The 27,115-nt window shown below is 37.0% G+C and overlaps 1 protein-coding gene across 2 annotated transcripts in view; it reads right to left on the bottom strand.

Moving 5' to 3' along the window:
* Positions 1-7,235: 7,235 nt before the first annotated feature.
* The window catches only part of CERT1 (ceramide transporter 1), a 97,637-nt gene continuing 77,757 nt past the window's right edge, over positions 7,236-27,115 (bottom strand). For both annotated transcript variants that reach the window (XM_040622180.1, XM_040622179.1), the window contains 7 exons: positions 21,955-22,050; positions 19,213-19,345; positions 18,203-18,273; positions 15,549-15,677; positions 14,883-15,012; positions 13,590-13,726; positions 7,236-10,332 (listed from right to left, as the gene is read on the bottom strand). In XM_040622180.1, the coding sequence (XP_040478114.1) occupies positions 13,599-13,726; positions 14,883-15,012; positions 15,549-15,677; positions 18,203-18,273; positions 19,213-19,345; positions 21,955-22,050 (687 nt within the window). In that variant the 3' untranslated portion in view covers positions 7,236-10,332; positions 13,590-13,598. The remainder of the gene's footprint in view (positions 10,333-13,589; positions 13,727-14,882; positions 15,013-15,548; positions 15,678-18,202; positions 18,274-19,212; positions 19,346-21,954; positions 22,051-27,115) is intronic.

The raw sequence follows: 27,115 nt of genomic DNA, 5'->3' as shown, positions 1-27,115 counted from the left end.
CCCCCCCCCCCCCCTTTTTTCTTTTGCTCCCAAGCTAGTTGAGAGCCACTGACCGCGGCCTGGGCACGCGTATGTCAGGAGGTGAGAAGTGTTCAAGCGGCGGCTCCCTAAGGCCAACAGAAGAGCCTTGTGCTAACAGCTGGATTGAGGAGGTAGAACTCAAGAGTGGGCTAATCCAGCGGTTCTCCTACTTGAGTGTGCAGCACACACACCCGAGGACCTGTCAGAACACAGACTGCTGGGCTTCCGTCCCCAGGGTTTTGGTTCCCTTGGTCTGGGCTGGGGCCAGGAAGTGAGCAGTTACGTGAATGCTGTAGCTGCGCTAACCATGTGGATTTCAGTAGGAGGTGCCTGGCATTCCTGCGAACGAGGGTATTAGAAAATTGTTTAATCAGAAGCACACATTTGGAAAACACCCACAGAGGGGCCGAGTACTGGTTAATAAGACTTAATTAGCATTGAGCCTGGAGATTGACTAATACAGTTAATACAACAACTAACCTACTAGGAAGTGTGGTGTTTGGACTTGGTGACACCTCCCCCACCCAAACAAGTCTCTACGTTTTCAGTTTTAGCAGCCTATTCCCCTCACTCCTAACTCTCCTACCCCTTGATCCCTGCTCGCTCTCTGAAAGGGCCAATAAAGAGTTGGGGGGAAAGGAAAAGAAACAGGCAAGTCTATTTTTAAAGGTTTACAACTACCACTATCTACTCACCAGCCTCACCTCACTGACCTTGTAGCCCTAAAGTTTGACTTCTTCGTAGTTTTAACTTCTCTGGATTGCAGCCCCGGAGCAAGATTACTCAGGCAACAAGCTGATTCCACAGACCATTCAAGTTGCTTAATTCTGAAGGCCGTTGTCAGGAGCGTAAAGGGCGAAGGGCCGTGTGCCAGCTGCCAACACAGAGTAGTACCTCATGTGTTTTGTTGAGGAAACTTAGCAAGAAAGCACAAGGAAGTAAATGAGAAGGGCTGTAGTCACCTCCCCTATGTTGATTATGGAACTCCTTTGCTTTCCTCTCACTTGAAATTTGAAATGGTCAAAAGGGTTTAGTGGATGGGGTGGGGATAGGAGACAGGTGAGGAAGCAATTCTCAGTCTCCATTTTCAAATTATCTGGGATTGCATGGTAGAAGCATTGGACACAAGCAAATCCAGAGTACTGTTAGCTCTAAATACTGTGTGATAGAACCACCTCCCTTCCCAGCTCTCTCCCGCCCCTGAAGCTCACAAAGGAGGTGAAACACAGAAACCCCTTCCTCCCTGCCCATTTCACTGTCTGGACTTGGGCTATAGCCTCACAGGGCTCTTAGAGTAAACCCGTCGAGTTTTAATGCACTGCCTGCCTTAGTCTTTTCTGATCTAGGGTGTATATAACTTGTGAGAGTTCTACCTCATTCTTAAACCTTTATTGCTCCTAAGAGCAAAATACGCTCAGATCTCTACGGAGCAGCCCACTCACCTTTGGCCACCTGGATGCTCTCACCCACACTACAGTCCTTGGTAAGTAGCCAAAGCTGAAAGTTGGCTTGCGGGGATAGCCTGGATAATTGTAATTGTAAATGGAAAGCTCTTGGGGAAGGCCCACCTTTTAACTTGTTTAGGACAGTGCCTACTTGGCCAGTAGATAACAAACCTTGACCACCATCACAAAAAGTTTGGACACATTATCTCCAATAAATGTGTATTTCTTGATAATTTGAATTATGTACATTGTCAAAGGACTAAAATGGTAAAAAATATATACCAATAAAAACTGGAGATCTTTTCTGTATTCTAGTGGTAAATCTTGCCCACATTTTCCTCCAGACTGAATGGAGGTCTCTTGAAGACAGGGATGGGACCATGTCTTCTCTTGTTCCTTTAGTACAGTACCTTACATTGAAAGGTCCTCAGTGCTGTTGAATGGCTGACACAGTTAAGTAAAATCAGGACTTATTCCAAAGAAAAAATAGTAGTCATTCACAGGGGAAGAGACAGCAGTGTGAAGGGAGTTGGGAATTCAGAGACCTCCATTCCAGTCGTGGCTCTGCTGCTAACTGGTGGGAATAGTTACTTGCTTCATGTCTCTTCCTCTTTTCCTTATTTGTGAAACAAGACAGTTGCATTAGTGGTTTCTAAGGCCTTATCTAGCTCTACGTAGTCTATGAAATGCTGTATTTAGGCTCTTCTGTATACACAATCATTCTATTACCCAGTGATGGGAACAGGAGGTATTTTGTCAGTGGTTGTGGAATGGATCTCATGTCTGTTTAGTTTAGGGAACAGCCTAGTAGCTTCTGCAGAACACCATAGGGGAATGGGCAGCGGCAGCTTAAGCTAGCCAGTGGTCTCCCTTTTCATGATGTCTCAGCAGCCGCTCACCCCTGTGGGCTGCCACACCGGCTCTGCGATTCCTTGCACATCTGCTACCATCCCTGGCTGGGAGAGCGGGATGGCTCCCTAAAGTTTACATCTTAGGGGAAAAGAAGATAGTGGCGTCCCTCTTCCTGGGTTTGCTCCTTTTGTACGTGACATACCCTTCTTGGGCAGCTTTACCCCCTCCTCCATTTATCCCTTGTTTTCAAATACACACTTTTTGTTGACGTTAAAAAATCCTCTGCCCCTCTCAGCTCCATTTATTGTGTTCTACAACCTATCCATCTCTTCTTTCTCACTGCTTATTTACTGCCTCAAACATACATTCTATTGAAACTGCTGATTTTGGGGGTGGGGTGGGGCTGTGTTCTGAGGCTTATAAGCCAGTGGGGCTGATAAGCTGGAGTCTAGCTTATTAGCAAGCTGTTAGACTAACACAACAATGTCACAGTAGTTCTAGAATCCAACTCTGGAGGGAGAAAAGCACCACTGAACTGAAGAGGGAGAGTTGAAGGGGCTGGGATAATTAAGGTCAGAAATTGGAACCCTGAAGTAGGTTTTGAATGTTGACTGCAGGGAGGAGAGAGAAGTTCCTTAGAAAGTAACTTGCTTCTGATTGCTGCAGACATGGAGGAAATCCACCTGACTGGGGTGATGCATTTGTAGAGGGGACCGAGGCGAGTCACGCTGGTAAGGCAGACAAGGTGCGGCCAAACTCTTACAAGATAGCTTTGATAACAGACTGAAGTCAGGGGATGTGGACTCTGTTCTAGAGAGAACGGCGCTGGTAAAACATTTAAAAGCAGAGGCATTATGTATTACAGGATAATTTGATAGTGGCGGAGGAAAGAACTGATAGTAAACAGAAAGGCAAAGACATCACTGAGGAGACTCCCTACGTGAATTCTCCGGCCTGCTGATACTGTATACACATGGGAGTGACTGCCGCCTATTCCAGTTTGAAGCACAATGTTATCACTTCCATTTCTCCAGTTCTAAAAACTCGTTATTTCCCCTCCCCATTTCTGACGCTGGCATGAGAATTATTTACAGGTACAAATGACATTAACAATCGACTTAATTCCACATCCAAACAAAACCAGGCACCAAGCCCCATTGATTTTTCTTAGATGTGTCAAACAGTGATGTTCCCCAAAAAGCCCTTCCGTGCTGGTAGAAAGAATCAAGTCCAACTATTTCACACGGCCTTCGGTTTTTCCCATGAACTGCCTCTGCCTCTCTTCCTTGTTTTCCCCCTTATTGGACATACACCTGCAGGCAAAACGGTGGACAGGCCAAGTAACTTACAGTTTGGCCCTAAGCCCCAAAATGTTTGCCTCTTGTCATTCAGCTCAGAAGACAATACCTAGTCTGTCTGTGGTGGACTAAATAATTCCTGACATTCGCAGAGTGCTTTAAAGTTTTCAAAAAACTGTAAATATATTATCCCACTCTTCCCCAAACAACCCTGTCATGTAGGTGATTTTGTATCCCTCTATAGAAAAGAAGAGATTCAGACATTGAAACAACTTGGCAAGATCAAAACTGTTCAAGTTTGAGAGAGCCTGAAAAACTCAAGTCTTCTGTCTTCTAAGCCATTCCTTTAAACACATGGTATTCAGAACCTGATGAGAAATTCACTTAGAAATAACAAACTCTACTGGATTTTAGGAAAGAAAAGTGAAAAATCACAAACCACAAATTAAATAGTTTTAAATTAAAGTGAATAATTAGGGGCACCTGGGTGGCTCAGTTGGTTAGGTGTCTGCCTTCAGCTCAGGTCATGATCTCAGGATCTTGGGATCAAGCCCCACATCAGGCTCCCTCTCTATCCCTCCTCCCTGCTTGTGCTCTCTCTTTCGTAACTGAATAAATCTTTAAAAAAAAATAAAGTGAATAACTGGACAACAGTTTACCAATTTGGTGCTATCAACATGGACAGAAGTTGGTGGACTTGTTAAAACACAGCAACAACCCATGTCCCACCTAACTTGAGAACACAGCTGAGAACCAAGAATCAAAAACAGAAACACTTTTGCATATCTTAATTGTGGCTAAATACATCATTCAATACATCTTACTCAAATGCTCCTGATTACAAAGCCTATTTCCTCTTAGTTTAGATACATTCCTAAGAAACTTGGTTATGACAAAAACAACATAGGCCAGACGTTCTGTTCATTGTTATCTCCAGTCCTGTGACACTGTGTGGCATGCAGTAGACGCTCAATAAATATTTGCTCCGGGAGTTGTTTTGAGTGCTGGAGAATTAATGCTATCTATACACATGGCTAGAATGGCTTGGATGTTGACTGTATCCTAATGCAGCTGCTGCACACAGATTCCCCTCTGCTGGACCCCGTTCCCACTTCAGCTTCCCAATCCCAAGGAAGAGTGCTGTGAAACCACCACAGTAAACGGACTGGAAGGGGATCTACAGCTTGCTTTAGTTGCTACCTCAGTGGTCATTTTGCAGCAGCAGGTGGTTCACAAAGCAATGATAGCTATGTTGGAGGTCATCCTTGGATTGAAAAAAAATTTTTTTTTTTTTAAAGATTTTATTTATTTACTCGACAGAGATAGAGACAGCCAGCGAGAGAGGGAACACAAGCAGGGGGAGTGGGAGAGGAAGAAGCAGGCTCACAGCGGAGGAGCCTGATGTGGGGCTCGATCCCAGAACGCCGGGATCACGCCCTGAGCCGAAGGCAGACGCCCAACCGCTGTGCCACCCAGGCGCCCCTGGATTGAAAAATTCAATAAAAGAACCTCCTAGGGCTTGTTGGTGGGTTTGTTTGTTTTTTTACTGATAGAGTTCCCTGTCTTACCCCTCTGAGCTAGAGGAGAGGAAGGCAGTTAAGGCATTTAATGATGGTCAAATTTATTCTTTAACATAAAATTTATACGTCTGGTGGGATTTTATGACACATAGGTATCTGGGATTTTTGTGAAACCAATAATGAAGTATGTTAAGATCCATATCCCCAAAAGGATGTCAGTCTTTCTAGTCTGACAAACCCAGTACTCTAGATATTAAATACCTACGGCAGTAAAAATCAGCAGAATCTAATGCAAAGAAAAGACTCTGGAGTCTCTCAGTGGGCCTGGAACCCTGCGTGGCCTGATTCCTCATGGTAAAATAGAGTTGGTCCCACCACCAACCAGCAGCCGCAGCACTGTAAGGGAAGAAGTTCATTAAAAGGCAGGAATGGTGCATGACACTTACTGGAGATGTCCTCATTCAGCACGGCAACGATCATAAAGCCTGGGTAAAAAAGTCCTGGCTGGACATCTTTTAGTATGCTTGAAACTGTTAACATATGTTCTAGTACTAAACTTGAATTCTGTGGAAGAGAGTGAAGAGGCCAAAAAGTAACTTTATATTTAAGGCTATCCAAAGTATACAGACATGGAAGGTTCATAGAAAATTTGTTCTAATGGGTAAACAATGCAAATGCTAGCAAAATGAGTCCTGTTGTAATCTAGTTCAAACAATGGCAAAATCTAGAAGATGCCATAAAACCAACTCAATCTGAAATAGCTAGTTAGAACTATGCTTATTTGCAGGTTATATTTCAGGTCCAGCCTAAGGCAAAAAGTGCATGTACTTAAAATCACTCTTTAAAAACTTACAAGTGTGCCCTGAGGACCACGTACTATTTGTAAGTATCACATTAAAAAAAGTTCAACACAATAGCCAGATTTTCTCTGCAGCACCCCACCAGATTAAGCAGTCAGCTTATGTTTAGGTCATGTCTTTTAAGATGGCATGTATCTTTGAACACTAGGATAGAATATATGCTCAGTGCCTTTCAGTATAACCCATGGAGGAACCCACTGCCTGAGTGAACTGCAAATCCACACTTCGCGTCTTGGGGTTGTTCTAGAGCAACCCCTAAGCTCTAGAATGTTCTAGAGCATTCCCTAAGTGTAACAAGTGGAGTGGGCCACATTATTTAAATAAATAAATGAGAGATGATTTATTTCTGACTAAGTACACGTAGCGGAATTGTAAGTGTGCATGACTGGTACCGTGCTTTCATTTTAGAAATACCCAGGGGAGCCTGGGTGGCTCAGCTGATTAAAGTCTGCCTTCGAATATGGTCATTAGTGGGACTTCAGAGAATTTGCATATATTGCCTGATAATATAAACTTTATCTTTCTCTTCTCTTTTTCTCCCCAAATAACACCATATCTAGGCTAAGAGCATTGTTTGTGTATACTACACTAAGTATTGGTTCTTGGAATAAATATGCTTTGAGGATGATGCTATTGTATAAGGTTTAGTAGAGAATCAATTGCTATGATATTCACAAAAAAAATAAATAAATAAAGTCTGCCTTCGGCTCGGGTCGTGATCCCGGGGTCCTGGGATCAAGTCCCGCGTCGGGCTCCTTGCTCAGTGGGGAGTCTGCTTCTCCCTCTGCCCCCCCCCCAACTGCTCATGTGCATACTCTCTCTCTCAAATAAATAAAAATTTAAAAAGAAAAAAAGAAATACCCAACTGCATATGGCTTTACTTTCTAGCAATTTGAAAAAAACTTCAGACCAGCTTCCGTAGTAAGAAATTCATTTCACACTGTATTCCACAACACACGTGTGTGTGCGTGTATGCATACATTTATACATATATATGCATATATATGTACATATATATGTGAAGATTCACAAAATATGAAAATAGTCACATGCTATGTACTTGATCTATTCCATTCTGTTCTATTTTGTTTAAAAAAAAATTACATTGTTTTCTTGATCCTTAACTGGGTTACAACTCATAGTTTAAAAACTACTGAAGTCGAGTTATTTTAAGCTCTTAACGACTCAGAATTATGCAGGCAGTATCTTGGGGTTAAGGAAAACAAGCAAGCAAGTACATTTGTCCATAATATTTTAATACTTTTCCACTTTTAAATACTGGTTTTAATTTTGTGATTGTAACATGGAAGATCCAACTTTATTATTTTTTAAAAACATCATCAGGATCATAAAGCTATTATAGAATAGTTACACTCTACACACTCCCAAGGTACTTTAAAATGATTATGTTTTGAGTCTGTAGATGAACAATGACGGTAATCCAAATACATTGTCTGTACAACTCGGGCTAAATACTGGTGAAAGTGTTAAATTGGACAAACAATTGATAAGCTTAAAGATAACCAGCACAATTTCACAAGAGAACCAGCTCAGCCCAACTAAAATTTTCTTAATAGCAGCTGACACTGATGTTGTACAGGGGTACAAATTAGCCGATGAAACTGAACAAGTGGAAAACCTGTTTTCCTTTCCCTTATTTTCTATTCTTACACCTCTCTCCCAGCCATCCCCTCCTTGGTCTGGCTGCCTTTGTGGCGATCCCAAACCAAGAGCTGCTGTGATCACCCTCCACCTCAAAATCAGGAGTCCTTAATTCCAAGAGAAACACTGTGCTCTCTCGTCCTGTACAGTGGGCACGCAGGGACACACCCATCATGACCAATATTTTTCAAGTTTCCATCACAGTACAAAAGAGTGAGTAGAAAGGGGAGTAAAAGGACAATTTTTTTGTTTTGTTTCTGCTTGGGGAAGAGAAGTAAGAAATCACTGTGTTTGGGAAAACATCATGTCCATTCAGACACTGCCTAGGAATTAGTCATACAGATATAATCCTAGAGGGTCCATATATTGTTTAAAATGGCTAGTACCTCTCCAAATTTTGACCTCTTTAAAACTTTTTTTGTATTCCCCAACTGATTTCTAAATCTGATTGGATGGGATTAACTCTAGTGAAGTACCTGTACAGTTATCTAAAGGTAAACGTGTCTTTTTCTTCTTTTTTAAATACAAATATTTTTAGTGTAATCATTTCATTTACAGAATTGCAAAAGTGTATCATTAACATTTAGTGCAAATGCAACTAACGGTAATTAGATTTAGACACTGCTTTGTAAGTGTTCCATACCTTCGTAAAATGAAGCTATTCAATTTGCTTATGAAAGTTACTTGTCTGTGTTCATGACAGTTACCAGACATGGCAAACAGAGAAACATTTATAGTGGGTGTGGAGAATTTTTTTGAAGATTCCCATCAGTGGCTATGGTGAATAACCTCCCCCCCAACCCTCCCATATCCCATCCCAACCCCACAGCTGATTGTAAAATAAAATACACATTTGAGGTATAAACTTTTCTTTTTTAAACATCACAATATAAAATGTTAACTGGTGATGTAGTAAACTCATATGATAATTTGTCTTATTTGCCTTACTAGAATTACCACCATATAGGCACTTTTCCACACAAATTATGAACAGCGTTTTTGTGTAATAAGGCATATTCCATGCACATCATTTAGAGAAAGGTAAATTAAAAAATAGAAAAGATTTATGGAGCATGAAATCTGCGTGCATGTAATATAAGCATATGTTTTATATGTATTTTTCTCTCTGTACAGAATAAATACCACTATATCTGATGCAAGTAATTCACTTCCAGGATTGTGCATATTAAGTGACCAGACTAATCCCATCATTAAATTATCACCTTGCATTCATCATTAAGACTCCATCACCATATATGAAATATATACAGGACATGTTCCAAGTGACATGACTTTCCGCTTTACAAAATGGGTCTGATTTTCGTGTTTCTACAGAGATGAACAAGTCAGCAAAGCATCTACAAAATGCCTCTGACATATGTAAGCACATCTGTGTATAAACACAATGAAGATTTAGAAGTGGGCAGTCATTTCTACTTCAGTGAGTACCATTCCTTGCCTCAACTCCATGCTTCAAGGTATTTCACAGACGCCTAAAACTAAAGAAGGTATTTTACGTTTAAGTTCTTACAGCAACTAAGGGAAGAATTTCAGTTTGAATCACATGGAATCCTTTACTGCTCTGCTGAAAATTCTGAGCAAGAGGCAAACAGGAGCACTGCTCACGTTTTCGATGCAGATCTTGCAACACAGCCTTTAAATGGACCCAAATTAGAAGAACTAACAAACATGCCTGTTAATGAATACCAGAGACACTGAATCAAATGCCAGACCCAGACAGCCTGATTTGCCTTAACAAGAAATACCGTATATCTTCTTACCAATTTCAAGAAAACATGAGCTCATTTTATCCTTACCATTGTACCAGAAAGTAGTTTATACCCACAAGATTTGTATGTTTCTGTTTGGAGGCAGGCAGAACCAATTGAGGAATTACCAAATTGTGTTTGTAAACAAACTGAAAAAAATCTGCAGCACACAGTACACAACTAAAAATACAATAGAAATATAAAGATACCTGGGGGGAAAATAAAGCTTTTCACTCTTTCTCCATCAGAACCAAGGTTCTTCATAGGAGTAAGACTATAGAAAAGGCAAAATCACAGGTTATTGACAGCCCTCAGTTATTAAGAGACACTTTACGTAACAACATGAATCGTTATAGAAATCAGCAGCAATGAATTCTATGATTATACAAAGCAAAAAAGTCAAAAAATTCTGAACACAGATTTAACCACAGGCCTGAAAAAAGAGCCCCATCCAGATATCTGGTGCACAGAAAGCACACGCCCCATGTGCATTCAACTTTTGTGCTTTTCTTTTGTGCACAAAACCTGATACAAATGAGGATCTTAGGCCGGACCATTGTAAATTAAAAATTCTGAAAAAGTTTCCAAAAATTAAAGCATCAATTCCTAGTTGTGATTCAAAGTTGATTTTTTTTCTCTTCTAGGAGCAAGCAAATAAAAATATAGCCATATACATGTAATTTTACATGTATTTATAGTTATATGCTGAGCGAGGAGATCTAGCAGGAGACAGCTAGTGTTAGATGTTCACCTTTGCTATTGCAATATTTCTTCATTTTTGTACACAAGGCCAGGGTGTTGGGCCACAGACAAGGCTATAGATCCTATGTTCCAGCTTAGAGCATTCAATTTTGTTTTTTATTTTTTCCTCCAACATGGAATGTCACACAGCCTTGCTTCAGTCACTGCAGGAAAGAAAACAAGTAAAAAGATTAAGCAATATATTATTACTAACAGCTGTAAGACTACCCAAACAGGTTTCTCCTACCCTCTGAATTCATGGAATGCACAGATCTCTATTAGAAATTTATGCTTTAAAGATTTTCACCTTTAAAAATATAAAATTATTAACCTTACGTATTTGAAACTTATCTCATCAGCAAGAAATAGAAAGCCTAAGGAATGTTTTGAGAGCCAGGAAAAAAAGGAAATACACCATAGATAAATAAGCAAAGAGGGAATCAACCAGAAGTCTCTGGATTTGTACCCCCCAAACCAGCATTTCCTTCTTCTTAGTCTTTAATACAAATTATGCTATACAATACCATTTATCAAGAATTTGCAAGTTTTATTTAAGCCCTGGGAAAGAGATCTGTCTTATCTTAAACAACCATACTCAGACATTGTCACGTGAGTTTAAGAGTTCTGACTATGAGGGGCACCTGGGTGGCTCAGTCGGTTAAGTGTCTGACTTTTAATTTCGGTTCTGGTCGTGATCTCAGGGTAATGAGATCAAGCCCTGCATCGGGCTCTGCAGTGAGCGTGGAGTCTGCTTAAGATTCTCTCTCCCCTCACCCCCCACTCTATGCTAGGATCTACTTCATACATATATCTTTCCAAACATTATGAAACAAATATTACTATGTTAAGGTTTGAAGTTGGTTCTTTGTCAGAAAGAAGCTCAAATGGACTCATGGCCAGAGCTAACTTTTGGGCCAGTACATCTTTTCAGGTCTCTCTTTACATACACTCACATACGTCCACAAACAATGTTTCCTCCTTCTTCTGAGTTGAATTTCAATCCCCTCCCTTCCAGGTCCTGTGTGCATAGGTATGCGTGCGCACACACAGACATACGCAGACTCACACAGACATACAGTCAATAAAACAATGCCCCAAATCCAACAGTTCTGAGGCAAATACTGTTAATAATATTAGCATGTATTTTTCAAATGCTTAAGAAAATTATTCTTCTTTTTGAACACAGTTGAGAGCATGTTCTATTTATAACTGCATTTTGATTTCTTTTGCTTAATACATAGTTATATTTTCTGCCCTGCTTATCAGCAAGGCTCAGGGTAGAGGTGAAGAAGAGAGAAAGCAGATTACAGCTGCACACCTGGTCTTGATTAGAGCAAAGAGCATGCTTTCGACATCTTAAGGCTGTGGGGAGAGATATCCAGGTAAGTCAGGTGACAAGCCTGATGCCATCATGTGGCATCATGTTTCTGGTTTATTTGAGATAACAGTGCAGAGACAAAACCAGCAAATTTCCTGTCCAGATCTAGCCATAACAATTCTAAAGTACAAGATATTCTAAAAATAGCACATTTATGCAGTGCACACTTATGCTGGAAGAGAGAGTCTCTCGAAGGTCAGTTTGTATCCCAAAACATGAACCATTCAGATAAGACCAGAATCTGTTTAACATTTTTAGGTAAGCTTTTTCCTGGGAAAAGCTAAGTATCTGTGACATCACTGCAACAACTCTTGTATTAGTATCTAACAATAAATTTAGCCTTTGAGGTTTTTTTGTTTTTCTTCTAGTTTTTTAAGAAAGGCATACCAAAAACAGCATCAGAAACCAGAATTGGTTAAAAATATCAGTCATTATTTAATTACTGAACGTATTACTTTTATCTAAGGAAAGTGACCCAAGAATATACATTTCTCAGCCAATAATTTAATATTCAATATAGGTGAGAATGAGAGGACGTTCATATATACTTGTGGCTTATGAATTATACTTTGCAATCTCTAATCAAAAATTTAAACGTTAACACATACTGAGAGTTCACAGCTATAGAATTATACAAATTGTTCTCAAATGGACCAAAAAATGTTCAAACTATTCATAGTAAGAGAAATACAATAAAAACTACACTGAGAGAGTATTTTTTACTTATCAAGGTGGGAACAATCCAAGTTCTATTTCATACATTGTATGAGAGGGTACAGGGAAACAGGCACTACGATACGCTATTGCTGGTGACACGGTACGTTAATACGTCCTCTCAGGGGGCAATACCTAAATTATACATGCACAGACCCCCTAAAGGTGCTGGCAGTGTCATATCTAGTAATTTATCCCACATATCAACTTGCAGGTGGATAGAATTATAACCCGGTCTAGCAAAAACTGGAAACAACTTCAATGTCTAGCAAGGACTGGTTAGATAAATTATGCACATCCATACGATGGGATACTGTATAGCCGCAAAAAAATGAGGGAGGCCCATAGTATTATGTAAAGACCTTTACAGTAAAGCAAGTGCAAAAACAAGATGCAGAACAGTGTGTTTTCTTGAAGAACAACAAAAAAGTGTATGTGTGGATGAATACATGTGTATTTGCTTATTTAGGCATACAAAATTCTCTGGAAAGATACATAAGAAACTAGTTACAGCAGTTATGCCCTTTGATTTGGGGCTGGAAGGAGGGCTTAACTGGGTGAGTAGGGGCAAGGATAAATTTCACTGTTTATCTTTTCAGACTATGAACCATGTTATTAACACAGCCTGGGATCCAGTCCTGCATCGGGCTCCCTGCTCAGTGGGGAGTCTGCTCCTCCCTCACCCCCGCCCCTGCCCCACCCTGCTCCTGCACGCTCTCTCTCCATCTCCCAAATAAATAAATAAAATCTTTATTAAAAAAATTAAACATTCCAGCTCTTTCTGCAAAGACGTTCAGCGCATATTTGGCAGTCAAAATATTGAACCAATCCAGACATTAACGTGGGACTGGCTAACATATTCTGCAACACTGATATAACAGATTTTAAAGAAATGAGATAGTTTTATATGTCTCATGTCTTTCTATGCAATAACAGTCAAGATATATTGTTAGGTAGAAAAAGCAAACTGCAAAACAGCAAGAATAGAATAAATGCATTTTTAAAAAATAATAATGAATGTCACTCACAACATACATACAGAAGTAAGGAAGAATAAACAATGAACCTAAAGTAATTTCTGGGAAGGGAAAAATATGGGCAATTTGTCCTTCTGGAATTCTATGGCTCCATAAATGTTAACATCTCTTTGCATAAGTGGATACTATCTAACATATGCAGAAAAAACATGTTTTAAAGGCTAAAAACTACAACTACAACTCTGGGAACATCATAAAAAGAAACTACTTCCAACAATTAACTAAATTTTAATATCTGCAAGGTCATATTAGTCAAAGTTTTTTAGAAAGGATAATATATATCTTCCAGTACCTGTTAATACTAGAACAAAATGGGCTTTCCTGCAGTTTTTTCTTGGACATAAGAAGTAAAACGTTTTAGAAACTTTGGATACTCTCGCTTTGCCACTGCCCTTAACACTGAGGCTGGTGCCCATCCTCCAGGGTTCACTGCAAGAAAAAGGAAAATTAAAACCTGTTAAGATACAATTCTTCAAATGTATGTGAACTGCTCATTTTGTTCCTTTGCTTTTAAAAAATTTCTCACATTGGAATAGTCAACATCTCTTAAAATTCTGACCTGACCATTAATTCCTTCATGCTAACCACCAGACAAGAACACACAGCAAATAAGAAAGCATTTATTACCTGTCTAAAATGTTCCTGGCTCCCTAAATTATATGCAAATATTAATAGAGCACCATTTTAGGTTATGCTAGATTTGTCAAACGCTACTATAATCAAATAATACCTCATTCAGGCATAACTGTCTCTTTAAATGTAGTAGCAGTTATGTCCCTGCATGAAGAAGGTTTGAGGATTTGATTAGAGGGACTCCAGTGACTCCTGCAGGTGGGAAATGGATGTAGTATAGTAAGAAACCTAGCAGGCAATGATTCAGAAAACAAAAAAGCTGACAATGAGAAAAAGAACTGTTAACTTCCTTAATTACTATTGCTTATACTCCTAATTACACATATATTTTATTAGACAAATATATAATAAGAAGCTTCTTAAAGCCAAGCACATGTGAAAGTGATCTAGAGATGAAGTATTAAAATTTATCTACCTAGGGGCGCCTGGGTGGCACAGTGGTTAAGCATCTGCCTTCGGCTCAGGGCGTGATCCCGGCATTATGGGATCGAGCCCCACATCAGGCTCCTCCACTATGAGCCTGCTTCTTCCTCTCCCACTCCCCCTGCTTGTGTTCCCTCTCTCGCTGGCTGTCTCTATCTCTATCGAATAAATAAATAAAATCTTTAAAAAAAAAATTTATCTACCTAGCCCTGGCCTCAGAAATTATGATAGAGTAGTTCGGGGTGAAATTCAGACAGGTTATTTTCAAAGTTTCCTGATAATTCTAATACACATCTCTCCAAATTAAAAATCACTAATCTAAATGATAAAAAAATTAAAAAGGCATTTAGATCATAGTAAGAAAATCTAGGAGATGCCTGGCTGGCTCCGTTAGAAGAGCATGTGACTCTTGATCTCAGGGTTGTGAGTTCAAGCCCCACTTGGGTGTAGAGATTACGTAAAATAATAGTAAAAAAAAAAAAAAGAAAGAAAAGAAAGTGTGTAGCAAAAGAAACCCCGAAATACATACCATTAGCTACATATGTAATCTTGCATAGAATGTTGTCCCTGCTGATCTCCTGGTTTCCCTCTGGTGGGCTTACCAAGGTTTGACAAATCATAGCAATATTTATTTTGGCACGGACACATCGATTGTTTAGCTGCCAACAAATAACAAAAACAAAATATCAATATTGTAGATGCCTAGTATTTCATAATCCTTACTGGTCTAATAGTACATTAGGGTATCCAAAACCACAGCTCATCAACATCTCCAATAAAATTTTATAAGGACCAATAAATAACACATGCCGAGCTGCTATGACATCAGGAATGATTCTCCCTCCTCTTAAGCAGTGGATGGACCTAAATGGAGACAGAAACCACAGAGGTTTTGCTAGCAGTTGATCATGGCTTGAGAGGGAACTGTGGAAAGCAGCCTTCCATTATCTACCCCTTTGGTTCTGTTTCCTCTAACCTCTGCAGGAAAGGCAAACAGCCCTTGCTGGGTGTTCACAGCCATGACTGCTGCCCTTGGGTAACACATGGGCTATACTGTTCCAAGGAGCCAATATGACATAAAACAAAACCTAAGAAATGTTATCAGGTAAGTATCTGTGTGTGTCTCACTCTTGCTCCGCACTGTGTGTTCAGCTTTATACTGCACAACTATACACATTTATACAAGTGCACTTACAGGAGCACTGTCATGATCCACAGAAAAATTACACACTATCCAGGTTTCAGGGTCATTTTCAGTCAAGGCTGGTATCTTTCGAATGGCAGAAAGATATAATACATCTCGCTGAGAAGCAGGCCACACTCTCTGTGGAGGAAGTAAAAATCTTTTGAAAATAATAAACTACTTTTAAATTCATATGTAATATGGAACTAACAGAGAAACATATGTAAAACCCCTAAGTATCTTAGGCAAAGGTAAAATCTGTCAAATTTTAAATGGAAAGCATCTGAAAGTACCAGAGAAGGATTAATTATGAACAATGAATTAATGGCTTTGCAAATAATAGCATCAAAGGAATAATCTATTTTTTTAAAACGGTGGTTATATGTAACAAAAATTTTTGCCATTTAAAGCATTTTTAAGTGACATTACATTCATAATATTATGTAAGTATCACCACTATTTCCAAAATTTTTTATCATCCCAAACAGAAACTCTGTACTCAGGAAGCAATTAACTCCCCATTACCCGCTCCCAAGTCCCTGGTACTGTTCTGCTTCTAGGTACAGTATTAACCTCTGTTTAGAGTGTTCAGAGACCTAAAAGCTAAGATTTCAGTGTAAGAAGACTGCTCCTTTGATACACCATTATCACATCTGAAGAACACCAAATCAATTAGACTGCATGCACCTTTCAACTTTATGGTATGCAAGGAAACATACCATGTTGGAATGATATGGAAATGAGATCCCTGAAAACTGAGACTATGTACTTTTAAATGAGAGAAAATATTTGCAATGACTTTCCTAATTGTTGAGTATAATAAATAGCCAAGAACAGTGTCAATACAACACAAATAATTTGGAAATGAAATGGTTCATGTTTTAAAGATGCTAAATTTCAAAAATAGATGAAAACAAGTGCTGAGCAAATCTATGTGAAGCCAATAATAAAGGAAAATTTGGTTGTGTTAGAACTAATTGAATGCAAATCCACAAGGATGAGGATAAGATGAAAATTTAAAGAATGAGAATGACTTAAATATCAGGAAAGAAGTAGCCCTCTTTAAGATCAGACTATAAAAGAAGCCAAATTTAAAAGGAAAGTTGTATAGCATTACTGAATTTTGTTGAAAAAAATTATGCCAAGACAATTTGTTTATTCACTTATAACTTAAATTTTATTACATTTAAGAGACATTATTTTAATAGTTTTTAGTTTTATTTTTCAAAAAGTGATCGTAATACAACCTATATAAATTCCTCCCTCCATCTACTATTTATGAAGTGAAATATTTTCAGCAGATTGTTTTCCAAGATCAACTATCCTCAGATTCTAAGATTCTTCTGACTCTAAATTATTGGTCATTTCTATTCATTCCAAATTATAAAGCAATTAATTGGTATTTTTAACATTTACTAAATTTTAAGCTTCCCTTAGACGCCCCAAATCTGTATGCTGAAGCAGAATCTTCATTGTTATGTATTTCTTTTTTAATTGAAGTAAAGTTGACCTAAAATGTATTTTTTACACATTTCTTGAGCAGCTACCATGTAAAATCAAGCCTAGCTCAAAATCATTATATACAAGATGCCTCACATGACTGAACTGAGTTCAAGAAATACATAACAAACCCACAATATTGTCATATATTCAGCTCAATTAAAAAGTCATTTAAAGGAGAGAAAAATGAAGTACCTACTGAATTATTGTATTTCTTATATAACATACAGTATTATATTGAATGGATCTTTCCAAAATTATAGTTCCTTTTTATTATCTTCCTTTTTTTAACTGAATGTTACATTAGGTTCAGGGGTACAACATACTGATTTGACAATCTGATACATTATTCCGGGCTTATCACAGTAAGTGTAGTCACCATCTGTTACTGCAGCCTTATTACAATATTAGTGACTAATGCTGTACTTTTCACCTCTGTTACTTATTTATTTTATAACTGGAAGTTTGTGCCTTTTAACTCCCTTCATTTATTTTGCCCATCCTCCCATGTACCACCCCTGTTTATTGTTCTTTACACAAAATATTATTTGGCAATTTTCAGGGAACAGAGCAGAATAAGGTAAGAGAAATGTTAGTTCTTCTATTTTAAATATCTAGAATAGCAGAGGAAGAGATGAAGTAAAAGTCAAATGAAAGTGAACCTATTTAAATGACAATGTTTCCATATGCTCTGCTATATGACCAACTCCTTAACAGTTATGCTTAGCAATTTTCACTTGTTTTCAGATAAACCACTTAGATGACTTTCATATCTATCAGTCTTAACATATATTAGTAACATACTTTCCATTCCCCTTATTACTATGGTCACAGGAAACTATGATTCACTTTTGTATTTGGTAATAGTCACTCATCTCCTACAAAGACTAGATGCTACAAAAACATTTAACAGGATTTCAGTATTTTCTAAACTTTAAGTCCACATAACTAAACTGGAGATCTTTATCAAACACACTGTTCCTGGATATTCTCAGATTCTGCCTTAAAGGAGCTGATATCCTTTCAAATATGTGATATTCATGCATCATTAGTAAAGTCTTTGGATTTTTTATGGCGTATAATTTCCTGCCAAATTTTACTTTAGGGAATTTCTATGTCTCAGTTTGAACTACAGTGAAATCCCTTTGGGATGAAGAGATCTTTACCTTGTGCGTTTGATAAATGATGATTGCATTATCAGCTAATGTTTCCACCACATGAAAGTTTTCTATAGTTGCTGAAATGAAGAGAAAATATTAGTAGCCAAAAAGATACATTATTTCTTCCTAGAATGTGATTAACTCACTTATACTGATGGACCCTGTGATAACATGAGCAGAATTCTGCCCTATATTGGCTAAGTCCACAGGGAGGGAAGTTCATATTAGGGCTACAGACAGTGGGCATGAGACCTGATCACAGGAAACCTCATTTTCTTTGGCCCAATATCCAGCTTCCACAACAAGAAAGCAATTCTAATCACACTGTGTTATTCAGACACAAGTTCCTATCTAATACTATGACCGTTTCCTGTAATCTCTAATTTACTGAAACTGAATAAACTGGTTCTATATAGGCTTATGTGACTATATTTGTGAAAAAAGAACATCAAACTGTCATTGATAAACATCTTATGATGTTCAAAACTATCTGTATTTAAGAAATTTGGTTCCTAAGAGGAACATACACCCACACACACAACACACATACCCCAAGAATAACTCTAAACAGACCACAGCAGGTCTGTCCAGGGTTTACTAAGGGAACAACAGTCTGGGAAAGTAGATGATAAAACAGAAACCTTTAATTTTAGTTCTGGCCTTTCTACTAACTAGGCTCTGTGGCTTCTGACAAGTCACTTAACCTATCTGAACTTTATTTTTTTACCTACCTATCAGGCAGGATTACTGAAGTACTGGATCAAATGCTGTAATATAGTTAGAACCATTTTGTACAGTGTTTTCACTGTACAAGCTCTATTTCACTGTAAAGCTCTATTTAAATGTAAGTTAAAAAAAAAAGTAAATGCAAGCTATTATCAGATTTTACATATATTTTCTACACTGACTTTGTAAACTGTAGATAACATGCAAAGACTGGGTTGGATTTGACATTATATTCAAAATAAAAACAAAATAATAATTATATTAAGATATATTAATAAATGGCAGCTTACTTTCCCAATCATTGCGAACATCAACATTCCAGAAGTAATTGCAGACCTCATGTCCTGTAACACCTTTCACCGCATGGGTAGCTTTCAAAGGATCCAGAACGATTCCGTTTTCTTCTACTTCCCTTCTATATACCTAAAGAGGATATATTTAAAAATCCAAATTTGAAAAATAAAAATCAAACTCCTAAAGTACAAACTTGAAAGCAGGCTTTTAAATTTTGCTGCTTTTTAGAATTTCATTTGTGAAAATCTATTTATGGAACATAAATATTCTGCTAAAAGAAAATTTAAAATCTCAAATTATTGACAACACATCAAAAATACTTAAAACTACAAATTTGGCGTAAACTTCAACAATGAACAACATGCATATGCAACAAACACCTAATTACACGAGTTGTTAAATTAAGCCTGGTTAGAACATCATCTCCTTAAGGACACTGATTTAAGACAGTTTTGTTCAATCTACATACCCCGCATCTAGAATAGTATCTGAAACATAGCAGGCTCTCAATTATTTGTTGAATCAATGAGTCAAAGCTAAAATGGCATGAAGATCTATGTTATCTTGCTTTTTATTTTTTATTTTTTTTGGAGAGAGAGAAAGAGAGAGCATGTGAGTGGGGGGGGGGGGGCGCAGAGGGAAAGGGAAAAAGAGAATTTTAAGCAGGCTCCACTCCCAGGGTAGAGCCCAACATAGGGCTTAATCTCCCGATCCTTGAGATCATGACCTGAGCCAAAATCAAGAGTTGGAGGTTTAACTAACTGAGCCTCCCAGGAGCCCCTATGCTATCTTTCTTTAAATACTGAAATTGTGTACCTAAAGTGCTAAGTAAAATTAATTATCTCAAAATTATAGTTCTGCTACTTTAGGAAGTTTTGCATTAAGTTATTTTGAGAAATGAATAATCATGTTACTGTAGCTCTCAATTTATGGAGTGCTTTATGGGTCCAGACACTGTTAGGCATTTCACATATAGTTTCTTTCTTAAAATCTGTCTCACCAAACTACTTTTCCCTACATGCTTATTTATTCATGTTATTGGGACTGCTATTTTCCCAGTCACCCAAACTGGAAACTTTAGACTTTTAAATCCTCCCCTCACACTCCACATAGCTCTTAAGCTTGTCATTAATCTTCTATAAGACATCCAACAGCTTGACTTTTATACTACTGGTTACTTCTTTTAGGTAGGCTTTCATCCCTGAGTACTTGATTCTCTTAGGTGGTATACTTGGTCTCTAGTTTCTTCCTTATCAGCTTAGTCTTCCTAAAATGTTACTTTGCACACAGTGGCTAAGCTACAGCTACAGAGAACTGACTATTCTCCTTGGTGGGCTATTTGATACTCTCCATAATCCAAGCCCTCTCTCTCTAAGATTGTGGACTGTAGGAACACTTATTCTCTATTTCTCATTCCACATGGAGGGACTTCTTCTAGACTATCACTCCTGGTTTCTCCTCATACCTTCACTTTCTCTTCCCTAGGGGGACAACAATGACATATCGGAATGTTGAGTACAGAATAAGGACTGGAAGGCTTGGCTCACCCCTTTTTCTACAGAGAGCATGTATCCTGGTTTTCTTCTGGGGCTTACTCTTGTGGCGAAGGCCTGTGATTATCTAGCTATGTCAGAAACGTTATGTTTAATTTTCAGGTAATGCATTAGCAAGACCTTGTCACTGCTGATCTAAAGCTGTATTCTCCAATCAGTTTATTAGATTTATAGTTAACATTTTGGTATTTCATCTGCTTGTTTCTTCTTATTTCTTAATTAGTTCCTGATTCAGGAGAAAAAGAAATTCCAATATCTGATATTGTATCTCTATTGCTAGAATAATCCTGGTCAACACAGTCTACGCAAAACTCCTGAATAAGAAGTTTGCTTTCAAGTTTTAGCTTGTGTTTATATTTTTTATCTAAAATACCCTTGCCTCACCTTTGTCACAATCTTGCTTCCATTTCCAGACATAGTTCAAATGCTTCTCCTCAGTATAAAACAATCTGTTTCAAATCACAGAGATCTTTCCTTTCCAATTTTCTCCACTACTCATCTGTGCTCTTCATTCAATACATTATCAGATAAAAACAAATAACAGTATCTTTAAATGTCAATTTCCTCCTTCCCCAATGAGAGTTTCAGGCTGGACAAAGTCTTATTAAACATCTCTTTATCTTTAGCATAATGCCTTGGGCATAAGGTATTCCAAAATTCAATGCAGCTGCTGTTTTGAATCCATCTCTAAATCTTATTCCTTGCTCTTATTCTCTGTCTCCTGTGTTTAAGGATGTGAACAAGATTAGCAGACCCATCTCCAAGTATTAAAAGAGGATGCAATTAGAAAAAGGGCAAGAAGTGAGGGATAGACAAAAAAGGGGAACAAAAGTGACATCTGGGTACAACATTTAGTATATTGAAAAATAAATTAAAGAGAAATACCCAAATAGAGCCATCAACTAATTATGACTTATTCATATCTAAACACCCAAATTTTATTTTTCCATGGCCCAGGCAAAAAAGAACGGTTTGTTCATAGATTTTTATTGTGATCCTAAAGAAACTGTGTAAACGCCAAAGTACATTTTACTTCCTAATATCTGGTGTTTCTTTGATCATATGTAGTAATTTGTTTAAAAGAAATTTTAAAATGCTACCCTCATTCACATCAATGCTTAGTAATGATAGTATGACTGTAATGGAGCTGCAGTTAGCAACCTGTAACATTTTACTGGGAATTACCTTCATTTCTCCTTCTTCTACAACCAACTGCCAATTAGCATCTCCACCCACATCCTGTAATGAGTAAGTCATGTGGTTTTGCACCATCTCTTCAACCTTGGAAAGAAAAATAAAGCCATAAGTATCCATATCCAATGCACAGACATGACATAATCTCTAAAACAGAATGGTATTCAGTTTGTTTCCGTTTAGAAACATTCTGAGAAAGCTGAGCAACCAAATGCACAAAGGTTAGTAGACTTTATATAGTGTTGAAGAGTTTAGTCCACATTCCAGGTATCACATCCAGGTTAATGACAGGGGGGAGAAACTGGGAGAAAGAAGATACTTCACTCAAATAACATATATTGGCCTAATGTCCATAAAGTGAGCAAAATAAGCATCTTCGGGAAAAACCATGCCTTCCTTTATCATAAAATGCTTCCTTACAGAGATAATGTCTTAAAACATAAAATCATGTGACACTAAGGGTAAAAGGGACACGAAGAGACAATCTAGTTCAGTGCTTCTATGTTTAAGACTACAAAGATAATAGAAAATTTGTTATATGGCAAGATTTCCCTACAAAAAGATAACAAAACCTTCATTATTTCACTGATAAATTTCACTTCTACCATGAATATAAGCCACATTAAAACAATAACCAATCCCCCAATTAATTGACTCCAATTTCATTGTTTTACATTCTTTTAGGGAAAATGCAAATATTCATATATGTAAACATTTACAAATAATCACTTTTTAGTGTCTTCCTGTAAATTATTAACAAGTCTTTTCACTGAAATTTAAATAAAACCTGTGCTTTTAACTATCACAAATTACTCCTATACATTTTATATAAGCAAATAACACTGAGATTTCACACTCCAAGAATCCACAATCACATTCGTTGGTAAGATTTCATGTGAGTGCTATTTGCAAACTCTCCTAGTTTGAAATGTGTTTTTAAACAGAAGTGAAGTGATAAAAAGATGGTTTTTGAAGTAGTTTATCATATATGCAGAGATACTTTTTCCAAGCTCCACTTTCTAACCTTTAACTCATAATTTCATTTTATATAATAAGTTCATTAGAGAAGGCAGGAAAGAGTTGGAAATATGTATAGTATACTTCCACTTAAGTTATTTCTAAGTTTAACTACTTATTTTACATAAAATCTATTATGTTCACTAGGGATACAGAATTAGAACCAGGTTTACACATATTTTGAAATTAATACAGTGATGGTTTGAGGGCAAAAACTGCTAAAATTATTAACTCTGGGGATATAATTTTTCTACACAAGAGGATGGTATCAATATGTTACAGTGACATGTACTTCTGCTACATGAAGTTTTCTAGTTTCAGAATGCATTCTTCCTTACAGGTATAACTTTAAGAATCTCCCTCATGGGTAATAATCATTAAAAAGTTTTTGATAAAAATTTTATACTGAGGTTCTACAATCTATTTTTGTACTAAAAAAAGCACTAACATAACATTTTATACCTTGATTCATAATCCTCAAAACCATGTGAATGGTTTTGGGTTACAGACTGGAAAGAAATTTAAAAATGTGACAAATAGTATAATCTATAATTTAAAAACTTAAAAAAAATGTTTTTTTACAATATTTATTTATTTAAGTAATCTCTACACTCAACGCAGGGCTCAGACTCATGGCCCCCAGATCACGAGTCGCATGCCAGCCAGGTACCCCATATACTTGTATAAAGGCTTCATTAGAAAATATAACTCCAGGGGCTGCCTGGAAAAATTTGTGTGCCTGTCTAATTTTGAAATCTGCTCTAAGAGAATGAGGAGGATCGACGCAGGATTTTCAAGTTATGAAGACATATAAAACGTACCTGAGTTCCCAGAGAGGAAGGAACAAAGAGAGTTCCAGTTAGTATGCATAAATAAAACAACTGCTGTAGCCCTGGCTTGATTCATTTGTCTGTGTCACACTGTAATTGGGAAAAACCTTGACCCTTTTTAGATCCAAAGATCTTAAAAATTTGTAGATATGAATATGTACTCTGTAGGTAGGACACTAGGAGTTGAGAACACCAACATCTATGATGAGATTAGAAGCAGCAAGAAATGCTTCCCAGATATAAGACTTACTTTAAGTAGACAACTTGTGAAAGAAGAATGTAAAGGATTTTACTCTGTTAAAAAACAAAGAGTTCTGTCTCAAAAAAATTTAGTGTCATATTAAGCTCTTTTGTTGGCAAGTATGCAGGTAATTGTATTTTTGTTTGGGAGATCATTCCCGCTAAGTTATTTCACGTTTGAATAATGAGCAGATATTTTTGTGTTTTGGTCCCAAAGAAAGTAGATTCCACAAATATGAAGTGAAAGCTATTTACATGTAGGTTAAAACAATGTACAGTAAGCACATTAAACATTGTCTTTTTAGACAGATGAAAAAATGGTATTACTACTGTAATTACCACTGCATCTGTGGAAAAGTGTTTAGTCTTTTGTTCTTATGTACTTCCCTGACTTAAGAGGGCTTAAAAAAGTTCAACAAAGAAATAAACAAGATGAATTTAGTGCTGTGCTTCTAGGAAATTAAAGAAATTGAAGTACCCAATTACTGTAGTCAAACTATCTCTGCAAAGCTTTCACCATCATGGTATCTTTATCCAGTATGGCATCTTCCTTTAGGTAATAACACTGAGATTAAGAAGAGAGGTGATACAGGTAAAATCTCACTATAACGAACTTCATGTTCACTGCAATAAAATCTGAAGTAGTAAGTGTTACTACTATTGGACCAGTATGTGTGTGTGTGTATGTCGGGCATTCGTGACCACACTGACACTTCGAATCTACCCTAAATGATCTGCTCTGTTTATTGTTTTCAGTTATGACTGCATATCAAAAATAATTGGGAAATAAGGGACCATTAAGTTGGATGACAAGAATAAACACAAGCCAAATTTATAGGTTAGTAGGCTCAAATCTTGATACACTAGGAAATAATATTAGTAATCATATCTGCTATCACTTTAAAAAACAAAAGACTGGATCAAAATCACTAAGGCAGGTTTCATCTGCTTTAATAGTGTTCACTAATTTTAATTAGGCTAAGCATAATTTCAGGAATCATGTCCTAGATTTTTTTGGACCTAGAGTTGAATATGATAAGCTGACATACACAGCATCTTAGAAAATGAACTATGAAAAATATATATAAAATAAGAGATGATGGCACACCAATTCTAGCCTTTCCTTCCACCTCCCATTTGAGTCACTCAGTATGCCATTTTAGGAGGCTAACTGGATTTTTCTAACATTATCAATACAGAAATTTTTTTTGATGACAAAACAAAAATGTAATGAACAAAAGTCTAGGAGGGTTCAAAGACTACTCAGATCTCTTTTCTCTTAGTCATGTGAAAGGAATACAACTATGCTTATTGTTACAGAGTCAGAAGGATTTGTTGGATAGAATAATTTATTAATAAAAAATTAACAGTGCACTGTTAACCCAAAAGAAAAATGGACAGGACATGAATAGTCAATTCACTGAAGAAATGCAAAAGGCCAAGAAGCAAAAATACCACTTTTAGTCTATCAGACTGGCAAAAATTAGCTGCATTATAATATTCAGTGTCAACATAACAAAAGAAAACTGAACTGGGAGTGTAGCTGGTTCAACTTTTTAAATGAACAGTTTGGCATTAAGAATAAAAAATACCTCAGTAGTGTGTATGGCTTTTGTCTTAACAATTCTACTTCTAGGAATGTATTCTAAGGAAATTGCTGGCTAAGTGTACAAAGATACACACACACACACACACACACACACACACGCACCTGGATGGTATATATACAGCAGTATGCCCCTGTAGCACTATTTATAATATAATATTTATTTACAATAGAGACAAACTGAAAATAAACTAAATGCTCAATATTAGGTGAATAGGTTAAGTCCCATATGCACATCCATTTTAACAGACAAGGAGATAAAGACTCATGTTTACTGATGGGAAAATGGGCTTAATCATACAAAAAAAAAAGCTGGTTACAAAACAGTACATATGAAATTGCCTACTTTGGTAGAGAAAGACAATTACTAAAGTGTGTGTGTTTATCAGTATGTGACTGAATTTACTTACTCTACCTTCTAGTTCTGCTAAATTAGAATGTATTATTGTACAGTAAACAGGGGAGGGGTTAAATAAATAATTACCACAATAATAAAATATCACTATGGACATAAAGCGGGGATAGAGCTTAACTGCCAGAGCCCAAGTCTGCTAATGACAACAAATACTTTGGCAAGGACAATAAATACTTGAAGAACTCAATGTCATTTTTCTGTAACTTTGCCTCTTTTGGCATATAAAACAGTACAATAATTAAAAGCTAAAAACAGAATCTGAATTATCACGAGCATCATACTAGAAAAAATTTCACCAGAAAGATCTTTCTCCACGTATACACATGATTTACACAAAATATGAAAAAGTATGCTACAATCTGGCAGTCTTGCAAAAATCTGGTCACCTGTGTCTCAGTAATATATTCATCTATACTTGAATGATTTCAGCGGTTTTAAAGCTCTGTAGCTTGGGTCCAAGGTCTGCATTCTGAAGTCTTAATTCTTAGGCATCTATTATAGCTTACACTCTTTTACTGCTCTCATTACATTTTCACTTATAGCCTGTGTATTCCTATAATTTGAGGGAAAATGGTGATCAGTACTGATGAGCTTTAGTCTGTTACTTTATTATTTTAATGTAAGGTGGAGCGTAGTAGAATAAACCAAAGTATCCCAGTATTATCTAGTTTTGTCACCGGTTTATTGTGAATATGAGATGCTTTTAAAAAGCTTGCATAAATGAACAAAATTAAGAAATACTGGAATAGGTTTGCTTCTGGGCGATTTCTGATGCAGAACTGATACATCTCTTACTCAAAAAAGTTCAAGGAGAAAAAAAGCAGCAAAAGTCAAAAAAAGACATTTTGAGCCTTAACCTTAATTTTCTTCTTTACTGCATAGTTAAAAAACAAATGTAAACTAAGAAACCTGTTCTAAATTATGACTTTAAAAAACATTTACTGGAATACAGTTGACCCTTGAACAACACGAGTCTGAACTGCACAGGTCCACTTATATGTGGATTTGTATCAATAAATACAGAGCAGTACTGTAAATGTATTT

Source organism: Ursus maritimus, unplaced genomic scaffold (genome assembly GCF_017311325.1).
Source record: "Ursus maritimus isolate PB19 unplaced genomic scaffold, ASM1731132v1 scaffold_5, whole genome shotgun sequence".
NCBI lineage: Eukaryota > Metazoa > Chordata > Mammalia > Carnivora > Ursidae > Ursus > Ursus maritimus.
This window is presented reverse-complemented; position numbering and strand designations above follow the sequence as displayed.